The 12,652-nt window shown below is 62.4% G+C and overlaps 1 protein-coding gene across 1 annotated transcript; it reads right to left on the reverse strand.

Moving 5' to 3' along the window:
• Positions 1-16: 16 nt before the first annotated feature.
• On the reverse strand, positions 17-10,914 carry DNAI2 (dynein axonemal intermediate chain 2). The gene is made up of 14 exons (XM_014606518.3): positions 10,806-10,914; positions 9,015-9,202; positions 7,889-8,050; positions 7,673-7,794; positions 6,916-7,058; positions 5,648-5,761; positions 4,411-4,550; positions 3,981-4,103; positions 2,719-2,942; positions 2,201-2,336; positions 1,739-1,885; positions 1,204-1,431; positions 601-639; positions 17-142 (listed from the first exon to the last, which is right to left on the reverse strand). The coding sequence occupies exons 2-14, from the start codon at positions 9,195-9,197 to the stop codon at positions 137-139; spliced, it is 1,767 nt and encodes a 588-aa protein (XP_014462004.1). The 5' UTR covers positions 9,198-9,202; positions 10,806-10,914; the 3' UTR covers positions 17-136.
• Positions 10,915-12,652: the final 1,738 nt, after the last annotated feature.

Consider the following 12,652-nt stretch of genomic DNA (forward strand, 5'->3'; position numbering starts at 1 on the left):
GACCAGAGCAGCGACACGGGGTCGGGCACAGCCCCATTTATTATTTCCATCTGTTCCACGAAGCAGGGGGCAGCCTTGGGGCCCGGGGAGTGAGGATGGCGCCCACGTGCAGCCTGCGGGTCCTTGCGCTCCACGCTCAGTCCTGCGGAGAGAGAGCAGGAGTCAGGGCAGGAGGGGGCGCGGGGTCCTGCCCTCCCCCAGACCCGGGGGACTGGACAGCACACGGGACCTCAGTGCCCCTCCCCAAGGCCCCCATGCAGTGGCTGCTTGGGGAGCAAGTGGTTTTCCACGAAGGAAACCATTGGGAATCAAGAGCTGGGTGCAGACCCCTGACCCCAAGTCAGCACAGACCCCACCAGGCCCCTCTACCCAGCCACGCCGGGGCCGGGGCTCTAATACAGCCCCCTCTCCTGCGGGGTGAACGAGTCCTCAGGCTGCGGCATGGACGGCCCTCGCCTCTACTGCGCTGCGAGGGTCACGTGGAAGCATAGGAGTGAGAAGCCAGGGAATGGGGGCACTGAGATCCCCCCCCCCCCCCCCCCCCCGAGGGCCAGGAGGGATGAGGTGGTGCTGTCTGTGCCAGCCAGGGCATCCCCTCACCTTGTAGAGGTCCTCTTTGCCCTCCTCTTCATCTTCCTCCTGAAAAAGGACAGGGAGAGCGTCACAGCCAGCTCCCGGGGACACAGAGATGCTCGCCCCTCTGCATGGCTTGTGCCTGAGGTGGGCTCCGAGGCACGGCGGCCTTGGCTGTGACGCAGGCATCGGAGAGCGGAGCTGCTGCCAGACTCTAGTGCCCATGGGGTGCTGGGGGGCACAGGCTGAGGGGTGTCAGCGAGGCTGGGACTGCCCCGCTGGGAGTGAAGAGGCTTTCTGCAGAGCAGCCCCAGCACCGCAGTCCTGCACCCGTGGCCCTGGGAAACCTGGTGGGGCCCGTCCAGCTGGGGTGCGGCCAGCTCCCCTGGGCATCATCTCCAGGGGGGCAGAAGGACCCCACTACTCCAGGCAACCCCCTCGGAGAGGACAGGACAGTACCACGTCGCCGGGGCTGATGGACCATGATGGCTTTACACAGCTGGTCTCAGCTCCTGAGGGCATGGGTGGGCAGCACAGACCCCAGCCCATGCCAGTCAATCACCAGGGGAGCCAGGGTGGAGGGGCATGGCCCTAAGAGAGGGCAAAGGGGGCCCAGCAGCCCGGCGCTACCTGGGTGGTGGGTCCCTTGGCGCTGCCCTGCTCCCTCCGCCGGCGCTCAGCGTCGATGATCTCGAAGAACTCCTTCTGCGCCCGGGCCAGCAGCTCCTCGGGGCTCTCGGACGGCCCATCCTCCTTGGCCTCCTCCTCCTTGCCCTCCGACCTGGCGCGCTCCTTCAGCCGCATCTCGCGGTGCCGCGCCTCCAGGATCTTCTCCCGCTTCGTCTCCCGCTCGAACATCTGGGCGGCACAGAGGGGGGCTCAGATGCCCAGACCCTGAGCAAGGGCACTCCAAGGTAGACAGCCCCGGAGATCCAGGCATGTAGCCCTACACGGCCAGGGTGGCTTGGTGCCAGCTATGCCCCCAAACCCCCTCGCCATGGAGCTGTCTGCTTTGCATCAACGTGGTTTGCAAGTGGCTCAAAGGCAGCAATGGGGTGCGTGGACACGGCCTGGTGTCCAGCTGGCTCCTACAAACCCTCCAAGGGCAGCATGGAGCCGTAGCGCACCCTGGCCGGCTGTGCCCCTCCACATGCCAGGCACTCACGGCAGTGGCCAGGGTCTTCTCGTTCTTCTGCAGGGTGCAGAGCCCCGAGGAGATCTCCAGCAGCGTGACGGTGCCCAGCTGGGAGCCGCAGCCGATGAAGCGCCCGTTGTCCTGCAGGCGCAGGCTGAAGAGAGGCTCGTCGCAGACCTGGGGACGGAGGAGCTCACTGGCTGGATGCTCACACCGGGCCTGCCCGGCTCTCGGGGCAGCTGCCGTGCTGCCAGGAGCCGGCCCAGTCCCTATGTCTCATATGGAGACAAGCCCTGGCAGTGGCTGTGTTTAAGACACCAGCCCTGCACCCCCAGAGCTGTGTGGTGCCCTGAGATGGTGGTGATGGGCATGTGAGGGGCTGGGGGCCCTGCTTCCTCCCTGACCCATGTGGCTCACCCCAGACACCCCTGCCAGGGCAGGACAGAGCATGGTAGCTCAGTGGGGGAGCCACGTGAAGGGGCTGTGGCCCACCTTGAGGCTGAGAGAGGGGTCGTTTTGCTTGAACAAGAAGTCCCAGACATCCAGCGTCCCGTCCATCTTGGTGGTGAAGAAGACGGCCGGGCGGATGGTGCTCCAGCACCCGCTCGTTAGGTAGGACATGTGGTACCTGCCGGCAGACCCACCGCGGCTCAGGAGAGCGCTGCCGTGCCGTGCCGTGCCCCCGGGGCTTGAGACCCCTGGCTGAAGGCACGACAGGCAGGAAGCCTTTGTGCTCACCAGGGTCGAGGCCAAGGGTGTCAAGAGGGGGGTTGCATGGGAGCAGCAAGGTGCCAGCAACACAATCTCGGGCTTTTAAAGTAGCCCTGGGTCTCGGAGGCCTTCAGGGCTGCTGGGGGCTGCAGGCTGCCTCTCGTCACCAGACTACAAAGGGCAATGCTGAGGAAGTCTACAGGGGATACCTGGCTCCTGTGATGGCAAAGGGACCCTGTGCTTCTCCCTCCCTGCAGGGCTTGTAACCCCCCAGCAAGAGCACATGCCCCACTGCCTACTTGGTCCACATGATGGAGGATTCCCGGCTGTCCTCAGACCAGATGCGAGCGGTCCAGTCGCCGACGGTCAGGAAGTTTTTGGGGTAGAAGGGGTTCCGCGCCAGGGCGTAGACAGGGCCGTGGTGCCCGCTGTAGGTGCCGACGATCTTCTCGGCAGGTGTCTTGGCCTTGCGGTTGCAGGTGATCACCATGCCCTGCTCCGTCCCCACCATGAACTTGGTCGGCTGCAGTGAGGGAGAGCGCGGTGGTTACGAGGCTGTTCGAGGGGCATGGGAGCAGGTGGTTAGAAGCAGAGAGGCCCGTTCCCTTTTAGCTGCACGTGGGGCACGCCTGGAACTGAGCAGCGCCGGCACGAGTTCTGCGTACAAACTTCCTGTCCAGGCGCGGGCAGGACACAGTGCTGAGAGCTGGTGGGGGCCGCAGGCGGCTGGCAAGAGGTGGTGTCTAAGAACCAAACCAACCTCCGCTTCCTGGGGGCTGGGGATCGGCTGGGCTGGCTCAGAACAGCATCTCCCTGCCATGCTCCCAGGGCCTGACAGCAAGGGTACGTCAGCCTTGCCCTGCAGAGCAGTGCCCAGGAGCAGCACTGCACCCTGCCAGAGCCATTGCTGCAGCCACTGGCCGGTGCCACATGACCCTGCGCTCCCAGCCCTGCTTGGTTTTGCTGTGGGAGGGGTCCGTGATCCCCCTTTGCAAGCTCTGCACATCACAGACCTCCTGGGAGCCCTCAACAGAGTCCTCCCAGCCTTGCTCAGCTGGGAAACAAGAATCACACATCGTTATCATTGCAGGTGGCTCACAGAGACCCTCTGCCAGCGTGCATGGAAACAAATACATCCCCAGCTCGTTAGTGTTGGGTCTTAAAGTGCCAAATCCTAGCAGGAAATTGCCTCTGTGTATATGCGTGTGTAGATTGTGGCCCACTTCCTTTGAGATGCCCTGTGGGAGGGTCTGGGCATGCACTCATGGTGCAGCCTCCCCTCCTGGCACCCTGGCTCAATCCAGGAAGCCCCCGAGTCTGAGCTCAGGCAGCAGTTTGAGGGCTACGGACACACACAGGAAACACTTTGCTGGACCTGCCTGGTGTCCTTCCCCTGTATCGGCCTGGCTACCATCCATGCCAGGCCCCAAAGGATCCCTGCACATGGTAACTCTTCCCCCTGGTCTCGTACAAGTGCTCCAGGCCCCGTCTGCCCCGGATGCTTGGGTTCGCCCGAGGGTAGCAGCTGCAGTGCAGTCGGCGTGCGGGGAGAGGCACTCACCATGGTGGGCTCGAACTCCAGCGAGACGGCACCCAGGGCGTTCTCCAGCAGGCCCTTCCGGCTGATATCCATCACCAGCGTCTCGGTGGGCTCGGTGAGCTTCCGGATGTCCCACCACAGGACCTGGCAGGGGTGGGAGACACTGGAGCGGGCACTCTTCTTACCTGGGACGTGGGTGCGCTCGCTGTGCAGGGTGCGGCTGGACTAGACCCATCACCAGGGGATCAGCTGGGACACGGGCAGACCCCTGCCCAGCCGGGGGGTCTGGCAGGGTATGCCAAGCGTCTGGCTCTGAGAGCTGAGTGCAGCCAGGCTCACACCGGCCTGTCCCACCCCAGCTCCCCTAGCCCAAGACTGGCAGCGAGGTCACGTCAGGCGTGGTGGTGTCACGGTGCCGGCAACAGGTGGATGCCCCCAGCCGGCCTTTTACCTGCCCATCGGTGGAGGCAGAGAAGCAGTCGGTGCCCGTCTTGGACTGCAGCCAGATTGCGCCGTACACGGGGTCCCGGTGGCTCAACTCCACCGTGGACAGCTCCACGGGCTGCCCGCCTTTCCGCGTGTCCCAGTAGGCTGCAAAGGGACAGGGACTCTTGGGGCAGGCTCTGGAGGGCTACTGCCTCCGTGCCCTGCTCCGTGGCTTGCAGCTCCCTGGAAGAAGCTAGTGAATGCCCCCCTCTTGTTTTGGCACCTCTGAGCTCCCTAGTCGTGACCCACTGCCACATTTCACCCTGGCAGCCTGTCCTTCTCCCGGCTGCTACTTGTTCAGCGCCCTTCACAACTGAGACCAAGCAACACGGGTCCTGCACCAACAGGGATGGGAAAGCTGTCACCCCTTTGTATCCCAGACCACCAGAGGCTGCAGAGCTCAACCAGAGCCTGCAGCATCATGGCAGGACACGTTTGGGGCCGTCTTTGTTCCAGCAAAGACAAGGAAGCCAGGCTGATTCTCCCTGGACGCAGCAGCGAGTGCGAGCCCTCCCTCGCTCATCTCTAATTAGGCAATTGGCTGTGATGGCTCTGGGCGTCTGCCAGAAATCATCTCTTCCCTCCACTGTGAAGCACTGGCCTACATCCCTGCAGTGCGTGTCCCGGCAGAGCTGGGCAACGAAACGTAGACCCCACTTCATTACAGCCAGAGGCTCGTGTGGCCCAGTGAGTCAGGGAACCTGAATGGGAGCTGGCAGACCAGGGCCTGCAAAATGCTCAGCCCCACAGAGCCGAAACCACCTGGCAAATGAAATGGAGGCAATTATCCCTGCTCTCTAGACACTGCCACACTTTCTACAGTGAGTAACAAAGGGAACACGACACGCCGGCTGCCATCTGATACACCCGGGTGTGCACAGGGCTGCGGCCGAGCGCTGGGTCTGTTTGCAAACCCGGGGGCAGCTCTGTATACACCCTGAGGGGGGAATGTTTTTGGGGGCGATGGAAAACACAGGGACAGATTCAGCCCAGGCAGCATCTCCCGAAGGCAAGGGAAGACGCTGGCTGACACAAGTGACGGTGACGTGCTGGGGGCAGTCCCATTTGTCCTGTCCATGTCACACGCATGCTCCACCGTGCTGAGCCCTTCTTTGCTCACGCGTGGGAGACATCAAAGGGTACATGCTGGGGTGGCACTGTTACAATGAGGGCCCGGCTGTGCATCTCGCCCACCTTCTTACCGATCTGCCCGTTGTAGCAGCCTCCGACCAGGACGTGTGAGTCCTTGGGGTTGTACTCCAGGCACACGAGTGGGGACGAGGGCTTGAGAACCAGGTCCGGTTTATTGGGGCTTTCTACGGGGAAGAAAGAGAAAGAAAAGGCGACGTCTGAATGAGGCCCGGGAGGGAAGCGAAGGCAGCAGCCAGCGATGATCAGGGGCGACATCTGCCCAGTGCCCAGCCCCAGAGCCTATGCTACAACAGGCCAGGGGCCTGCACGCCCCACCTGCCCCAGCCTCATGCTATGTTACATCCAGCTCAAACCACTAGACAGACCAAGCTGAAGTGCCTCAGCCTCAGAGATGTGCTTGACAGGACACGTGTCGGCACAGCTCTGCCGCGCTGAATGGTTGCTTTCTGCCTCTGCCCTGACAGAGCTTCTCTGTGCCGGGGACTCGGGGCTGCAGAGGTGAGTGGGCATGGAAAGAGGCAGCTCACTTCTGCAGGGCAAAGGCTGTGCCATGCTCCCGGAGGAGAGCATGGGATGGCAGCACGGATGGTGCTTAAGGTGGAAGTTCCTGCTGTCCCTGGGTCTCCTGCACTCTCGTTTTTCAGTCCTAAATGCAACACACCTGGGAGAGTCCTCAGCTGCAAGAGCAGCCAGAGGAGGGCAACAGAAACAGTCAGAGCTCTCCAAAGCCCACAGAAAGGCTGGGAGAAGTGGAGAAGAGGGGGCTGGAGAACAGGCTGCAGCCTAAGCAGACCCGCTGTGAGCCCACGCACGCCGCGGGCTCAAGCTGCAACGAAGGGGAGTCAGGCTGGGAATGAGGAAGGACCTTGCAATGACAGGGGATTTGGTGCTAGAGCAGGGGGCCGTGAGCAACCAGCACCTCCATTATTGGAGGATTGAAAGGTGGGTTTATGTCTGGGCTTGTTAGACAGGCCTATAACTGCCTCGAGCAGGTGCAGGAGCAGCCCAGTGCTCCCAACCGAGGCATTGCAGTGCTTCCAAACACCCAGCAGATAAGCCCCTTGGACAGCCCGACGCGTTGGAAAGGCGCAGCCAGGCTCAGTGGGAAAGCTCCATGTGCCGCTGGCAGGAGCTATGTCTGGGGATGCCCAGGCTGGGATTTCACTGCAACTTCTCTGCTCTCGGCTCCATTTCCCCCTTCGTCTCACGCTCTCTGACTCGAGCAGGACACGTGCTGCTCTTCAGGAGCGTGGAGAGGGTGAACTGTCAGCTGCTGGAGGATGCCAGGGGCGAGTGCTGCCAGCTGTGCCCTCCTTACCCAGGTCCCAGATGTAGGAGTCGGGGCTCATGTCCGTGGCGCTCCGCTGGAACTCTAGGCAGGAGTAAGCCACGGCCAGCTTCCTGCTGGCGTCAGGGTGCCACGAGAGGTGGGTGGCCGTCCTCTTGATGGCATTGGGGTCCCTTTGTGGGAGGGACACAAAGACGGCGACTCGTTAACAGCTCTGCCATGTCTGGGGCTGCAGTGGCTCTCCCACAGGAAGCACCAGGAGCCCAAAATACATCAGACTGGAGCCCCAGAAGGACCGATTGCAGGAAAGAAACCCCCTCTGGGCTGGGCTGAATGGGGGAAGGGCCGATGAGCTAATCAGTCCTTCCAGTTACACATTTCAAAGAATCCAATTATGTTACTGAGCAGCCCTGACATTTCCCATCCTCCTGCCCCACTAATGGAAAAGGAGCCCTCGGAGCTGTGAGGGATGAACGGTACCTTATTTTCTCACATACAATGCACCTCCAAACACCAGCTAAGGGAAACTGGAGGGTGAATATATGCCAGAGATACGGTAAGAGCTGTTTCTGCCACCACCCAGAGGGAGAAAAGCAATGAGCTCCGCTCCCTAGCTGCCGATACTGCCTTACAACAAGGAATGATCTTGTTCCCCACTTCACGCTGCTTTCAAAAGCAAGGTGCAGGGCATATTCTGGGGTGTGTTGTATGCAAAAAGCGACGGTCTCACAATGCACCGAGCCCCAGTGTGTGGGAGCACCGTGAGAAGCCCCCCAGCCACTGTTACCTGAAGACATTGATGGTTTTGGCTGAGGGCGGCTCGTCCTCCACCTCCGAAAGCTGCTCCTCCTCGAAGTACTCCTCGTAGATGTTGATGGCGTTGTTCTGCTTGATGCAGTGCTCCATCAGCTGCAAGGGAAGTGATGGAAAGCGGCTGCAAGGCGGTGCCCAGGAAGGCTCCGGAGAGCCGGACGGGACTGGGGAGAGGGGGCCAGAGCCTTACGCTGCCCAGGTGGATGATGGTGTTGATGTAGTTCTCGTCCTTCTCCACCTTCTTGCGGAAGCGAATGGTCTGCTCCATCTCCAGCGCATTCACATCCTTGGGCCAGCCGCCCTCCACGTGGTTCACGCCCCGCGCTTCCATCTCGAACCGCTCCGTGTTCACCTGAAGCGTCACACGGACAAAGAGACACGGGTCAAGGGCTGGGGTCTTCCAGAACCGCTCTGGGACTGGACCCGGCGGGTCTGGTGGTTACTTCATTGCCGATCCCAGGCCCTGAATAGTTTCCAGGGGATGCCTGGTGACCCTCGCTCTGCAGAGGCACGCTCCCCTTGGCAAGCCCAGCAGCCGTGCCATTGCAAACTGGCCCGGCTGGCCCTAGCCGGTGTGGATCCAGGGGGGATGCAGTGGTGCCATCACCCCCGCTTGGTTCCTGCTCCATCCAAAGCTTAAAACAACCTGGCCAGCAGCAGCAGTGGCATTTCTACGCAGGCAGCAGCAAGGCGTCACCTGAGTTCACGGCTCACAATCCCTTTTAACCTCTTCTTTCCACAGGTGTGAATGACCCTCTCTCCTTTCTTAACGGTCTTCACGCTCCACTAATCAACCTACTCTTTCTTCTGCCTTTCGGCTATCTGTTGGCTGCTCCCGGTAACACAGCTCCTCTCTCACAGCCCTGCAGACTGCTCTTAACTCTAGCTAAAATATTAAGTTGCAGAAAAGTGCGGCGGGTGGCTTTCATAAAACTGTGGAAATAGCTTTCAGGGAAGCAGTGAAGATGTTCGAGAAGGCTTGGTCTAGTTTTATGCAGCTGAAAGATGAACACTTCACGTGAAGGACTGTGCGACTCAAGAAACAACGTCTTTTGGGTATTTTTTTGCATTGTGTGTTGTGTTTTTAAATACACGTGTAGAATGACGTAGAAAATGGCAGTGCCTTCTGAGCAAGTTAATTTGTTTTTGCTTCAATCGTACATTGAACAATGCAGCTCTAAGCCCTGAGCCTGTTAGTAAAGCATCTAGTTTCTTTTCACCTGGAAAAAAGCACGTGCTGTGGCCTGTGCGAGGATGCACGGCACCACTTGCACCCCCTTATCCAAACCCCAGCTCCACGCCTGGCCCTGACCCACCTCGTGCTCCGACATAACACTGGCGCACTGCACGCCCGTGTCCACAGGGTCCCTCTCAATGAAGTGGGCGGCCAGCGTGGGGTCCGGCAGGATGTCCACGCTGGTCTCAGCCGGCCGGTCCGAGAAGTTGCAGGGGCGCCCGAACTCGCTGCGCTTCTTCACGTACACGTAGACGATCTCCATGGTGCCTGCAGGCAGGGGGGAAGAGGCACTTTGGGGCTGCTGCTCCTGCAGGATTTCACCGCACCTGGTGCGGACGCCGCCCCCTGAGCTCATCGCTCCGGTGTTAGCAGGGATGAGCGCACATCAGCTGGAGAACGAGGCAACCCAGCATGGGTGGCTCACGGGGCTTTGCTACCTCTGAAAACTGCCCATACCTCTGGCCTCGCAGAGCAACGCCTCTCCGTGCATCTCCCACTGGCCTCGCTCCCCAGCCGCCAGCACGGATGCAGCGACCCCAGTGTAAAGCTGGGGCAGCTTCATGATAAGGCTCCCGACACTCCTCGTCCTGGCATCCCAAACCCCTTGGGCCCAGTGTGATGGTGCCCAGCTTGGGTGGTGGCAGCGTGCAAGCACGAGCAGCCCAGGGGTGGGACGCATGGAGCCGTCCAGCACCGCCGCGAATGCCTGGGCCTTCCCAGCGCGGGGCTGTCCTGGCACGGGTGGGCGAGCGGCGGAGGCGGGGCTGTCCTGGCCCTGCCCCAGAGCCCAGCACTGCCCGGCTTGCTGGAGTCCACGCACGGCGCTGCACAGGGTGTGGGACCCAGGAGTCCGGGCAGTGCCAGGTCTGCACACGGGGGCCCAGCACAGCAGCGATGCAGAACCCAGGCGCCCGGGGCTGCACGCACCACCCTTGCACCAATGCACAGCCAGGCGGGGTGCAAAGGGACCCAGGCGCCCGGGGCTGCACGCACCACCCTTGCACCAATGCACAGCCAGGCGGGGTGCATGCACGCGCCCCAATTAGGGTGCAAAGGGACCCAGGCGCCCGGGGCTGCATGCACCACCCTTGCACCAATGCACAGCCAGGCGGGGTGCAAAGGGACCCAGGTGCTCAGGGCTGCACACACCACCCTTGCACCAATGCACAGCCAGGCGGGGTGCAAAGGGACCCAGGCGCCCGGGGCTGCACGCACCACCCTTGCACCAATGCACAGCCAGGCGGGGTGCATGCACGCGCCCCAATTAGGGTGCAAAGGGACCCAGGCGCCCGGGGCTGCATGCACCACCCTTGCACCAATGCACAGCCAGGCGGGGTGCAAAGGGACCCAGGTGCTCAGGGCTGCACACACCACCCTTGCACCAATGCACAGCCAGGCGGGGTGCACGCACATGCCCCAATTAGGGTGCAAAGGGACCCAGGCGCCCGGGGCTGCATGCACCACCCTTGCACCAATGCACAGCCAGGCGGGGTGCAAAGGGACCCAGGTGCTCAGGGCTGCACACACCACCCTTGCACCAATGCACAGCCAGGCAGAGTGCATGCACATGCCCCAATTAGGGTGCAAAGGGACCCAGGCGCCCGGGGCTGCATGCACCACCCTTGCACCAATGCACAGCCAGGCGGGGTGCAAGGGGACCTAGGCGCCCGGGGCTGCATGCACCACCCTTGCACCAATGCACAGCCAGGCAGAGTGCATGCACGCGCCCCAATTAGGGTGCACAGGGACCCAGGTGCCCGGGGCTGCACGCACCACCCTTGCACCAACGCCCAGCGGGGCGGGGTGCACGCATGTGCCCCAATTAGGGTGCAAAAAGGACCCAGGCGCCTGGGGGGGCGGCCCCCCTTACCCGGGGGGAGGGGCAGCCCCGCGTCCAGCCGCCGGGAGCCGCGTCCACTCGTTGCCCAGCAACCGCCCGGGATCGGTCACGTGACCGCCGCGCCTCTTCCGCCGCCGGCAAGTCCGAGCAGGGCGGCCCCTGGCGGCCGGGCGGGGCAGCGCAGCGCAGCGGCGCAAGGTGGCCCCGCGCTGCATGCGCTGCAGTGCCCCCTGCAGCAGCGCACGAGGGTGCAGGGCAGCGGGGGGGTGTGTCTAGGCACTGCCCGCTCCTGCTGCTCCGGCTGCAGCTGGGGGCGGGGGGTGCCCAGCGCAGCCCCCTGCTAGGCGGCGGGGCATGCGGAGCGGGGCAGGATCAGGCCCGTTGCAGGGGATGCTTTGGGCAGGATAGGACCCCAGCCCTGACCCTGGCTGGATGCACAGGGCCGCCAGGCAGGGTGCAGAGCGACCCAGGCGTCAGGGCTGGGGGTCCTATCCTGCCTGGAGCATCTCGGGAGCCCCGGGCACCCGCGTGCGCTCCACCCCGAGGCCGTGGCGATGCCAGCCAGCAGCTTTGCGCCCGCCCCGGGGAGCCCGGCTCATCCCACCCGGCTGTTCCTCGCAAACACAGGCCACGCTGTTAAAAGAGAAAAAAACCAGATGGAAAACACGGCTGGGTTGCAGGCGGATATTAATGATTTATTGCAGCGCGGAGTGACCCGGCTGCCGGCGCTGCCAGCAGGTCTCAGCAGCCCCATTCACTATCAAAACAGCCATTATCTCCCTTCGACCTATTTCCAGACGCCGCCGAGGCGTGGAGCGAATGCACAAGCAGGCCGGCGCGGGAGGGCCCAGGATACACAACACCGGCCTCTTCCAGGACCCTGGGGCAGCTCCGGCTGCAAACCCCTAACTCCAGCCAGGGCAGACGGGGACGGAGGTGTCACCCTCCCCTGGAGCCTTTGCGGCCTGCGAGCAGGGGTCTGTCTAGCTGTGACTTCCTTGACAGAGCAATGCCCCCAACCCCCGTTGCATTTTATGCAATAGAAAAAACTCCTGCCCCTCGCACGTGGATGCTGCCGGATGCAGCCCGCTTGCACAAGGGCACCTGTGCAGGGTGCGCCCAGGCTGGTAGGTACCGAGGGGACCTCCTCTTGGCCCCTGCTGGAGATGGGAAATCCACCGGCGGGGGGACGCATGGCTGGGGGCTGCAGGGGGAGAGGAGCAGGGTGGAAAATGCTGGTCCCATTCACCCTCCTGCTCCAGAGCAAGGCAGGGCTTGGGCAAGGCTGACCTACGGGGCCAGCATGAAGATGGACCTATAGGACCTGGGTGAGATGGACCTATGGGACCAGCACAAGACGGACCTATGGGACCTGGGCGAGATGGACTTCCGGGGCCAGCATGAAGATGGACCTATAGGACCTGGGCGAGATGGACCTACAGGGCCAGCATGAAGATGGACCTGTAGGACCTGGGCGAGATGGACTTCTGGGGCCAGCCTGAAGATGGACCTATAGGACCTGGGTGAGATGGACCTACAGGGCCAGCATGAAGATGGACCTGTAGGACCTGGGCGAGATGGACCTATGGGACCAGCACAAGATGGACCTATGGGACCTGGGCGAGATGGACTTCCGGGGCCAGCATGAAGATGGACCTATAGGACCTGGGCGAGATGGACCTACAGGGCCAGCATGAAGATGGACCTGTAGGACCTGGGTGAGATGGACCTATGGGACCAGCACAAGATGGACCTATGGGACCTGGGCGAGATGGACTTCCGGGGCCAGCATGAAGATGGACCTATAGGACCTGGGCGAGATGGACCTACAGGGCCAGCATGAAGATGGACCTGTAGGACCTGGGCGAGATGGACTT

Source organism: Alligator mississippiensis, chromosome 8 (genome assembly GCF_030867095.1).
Source record: "Alligator mississippiensis isolate rAllMis1 chromosome 8, rAllMis1, whole genome shotgun sequence".
Classification (NCBI taxonomy): domain Eukaryota; kingdom Metazoa; phylum Chordata; order Crocodylia; family Alligatoridae; genus Alligator; species Alligator mississippiensis.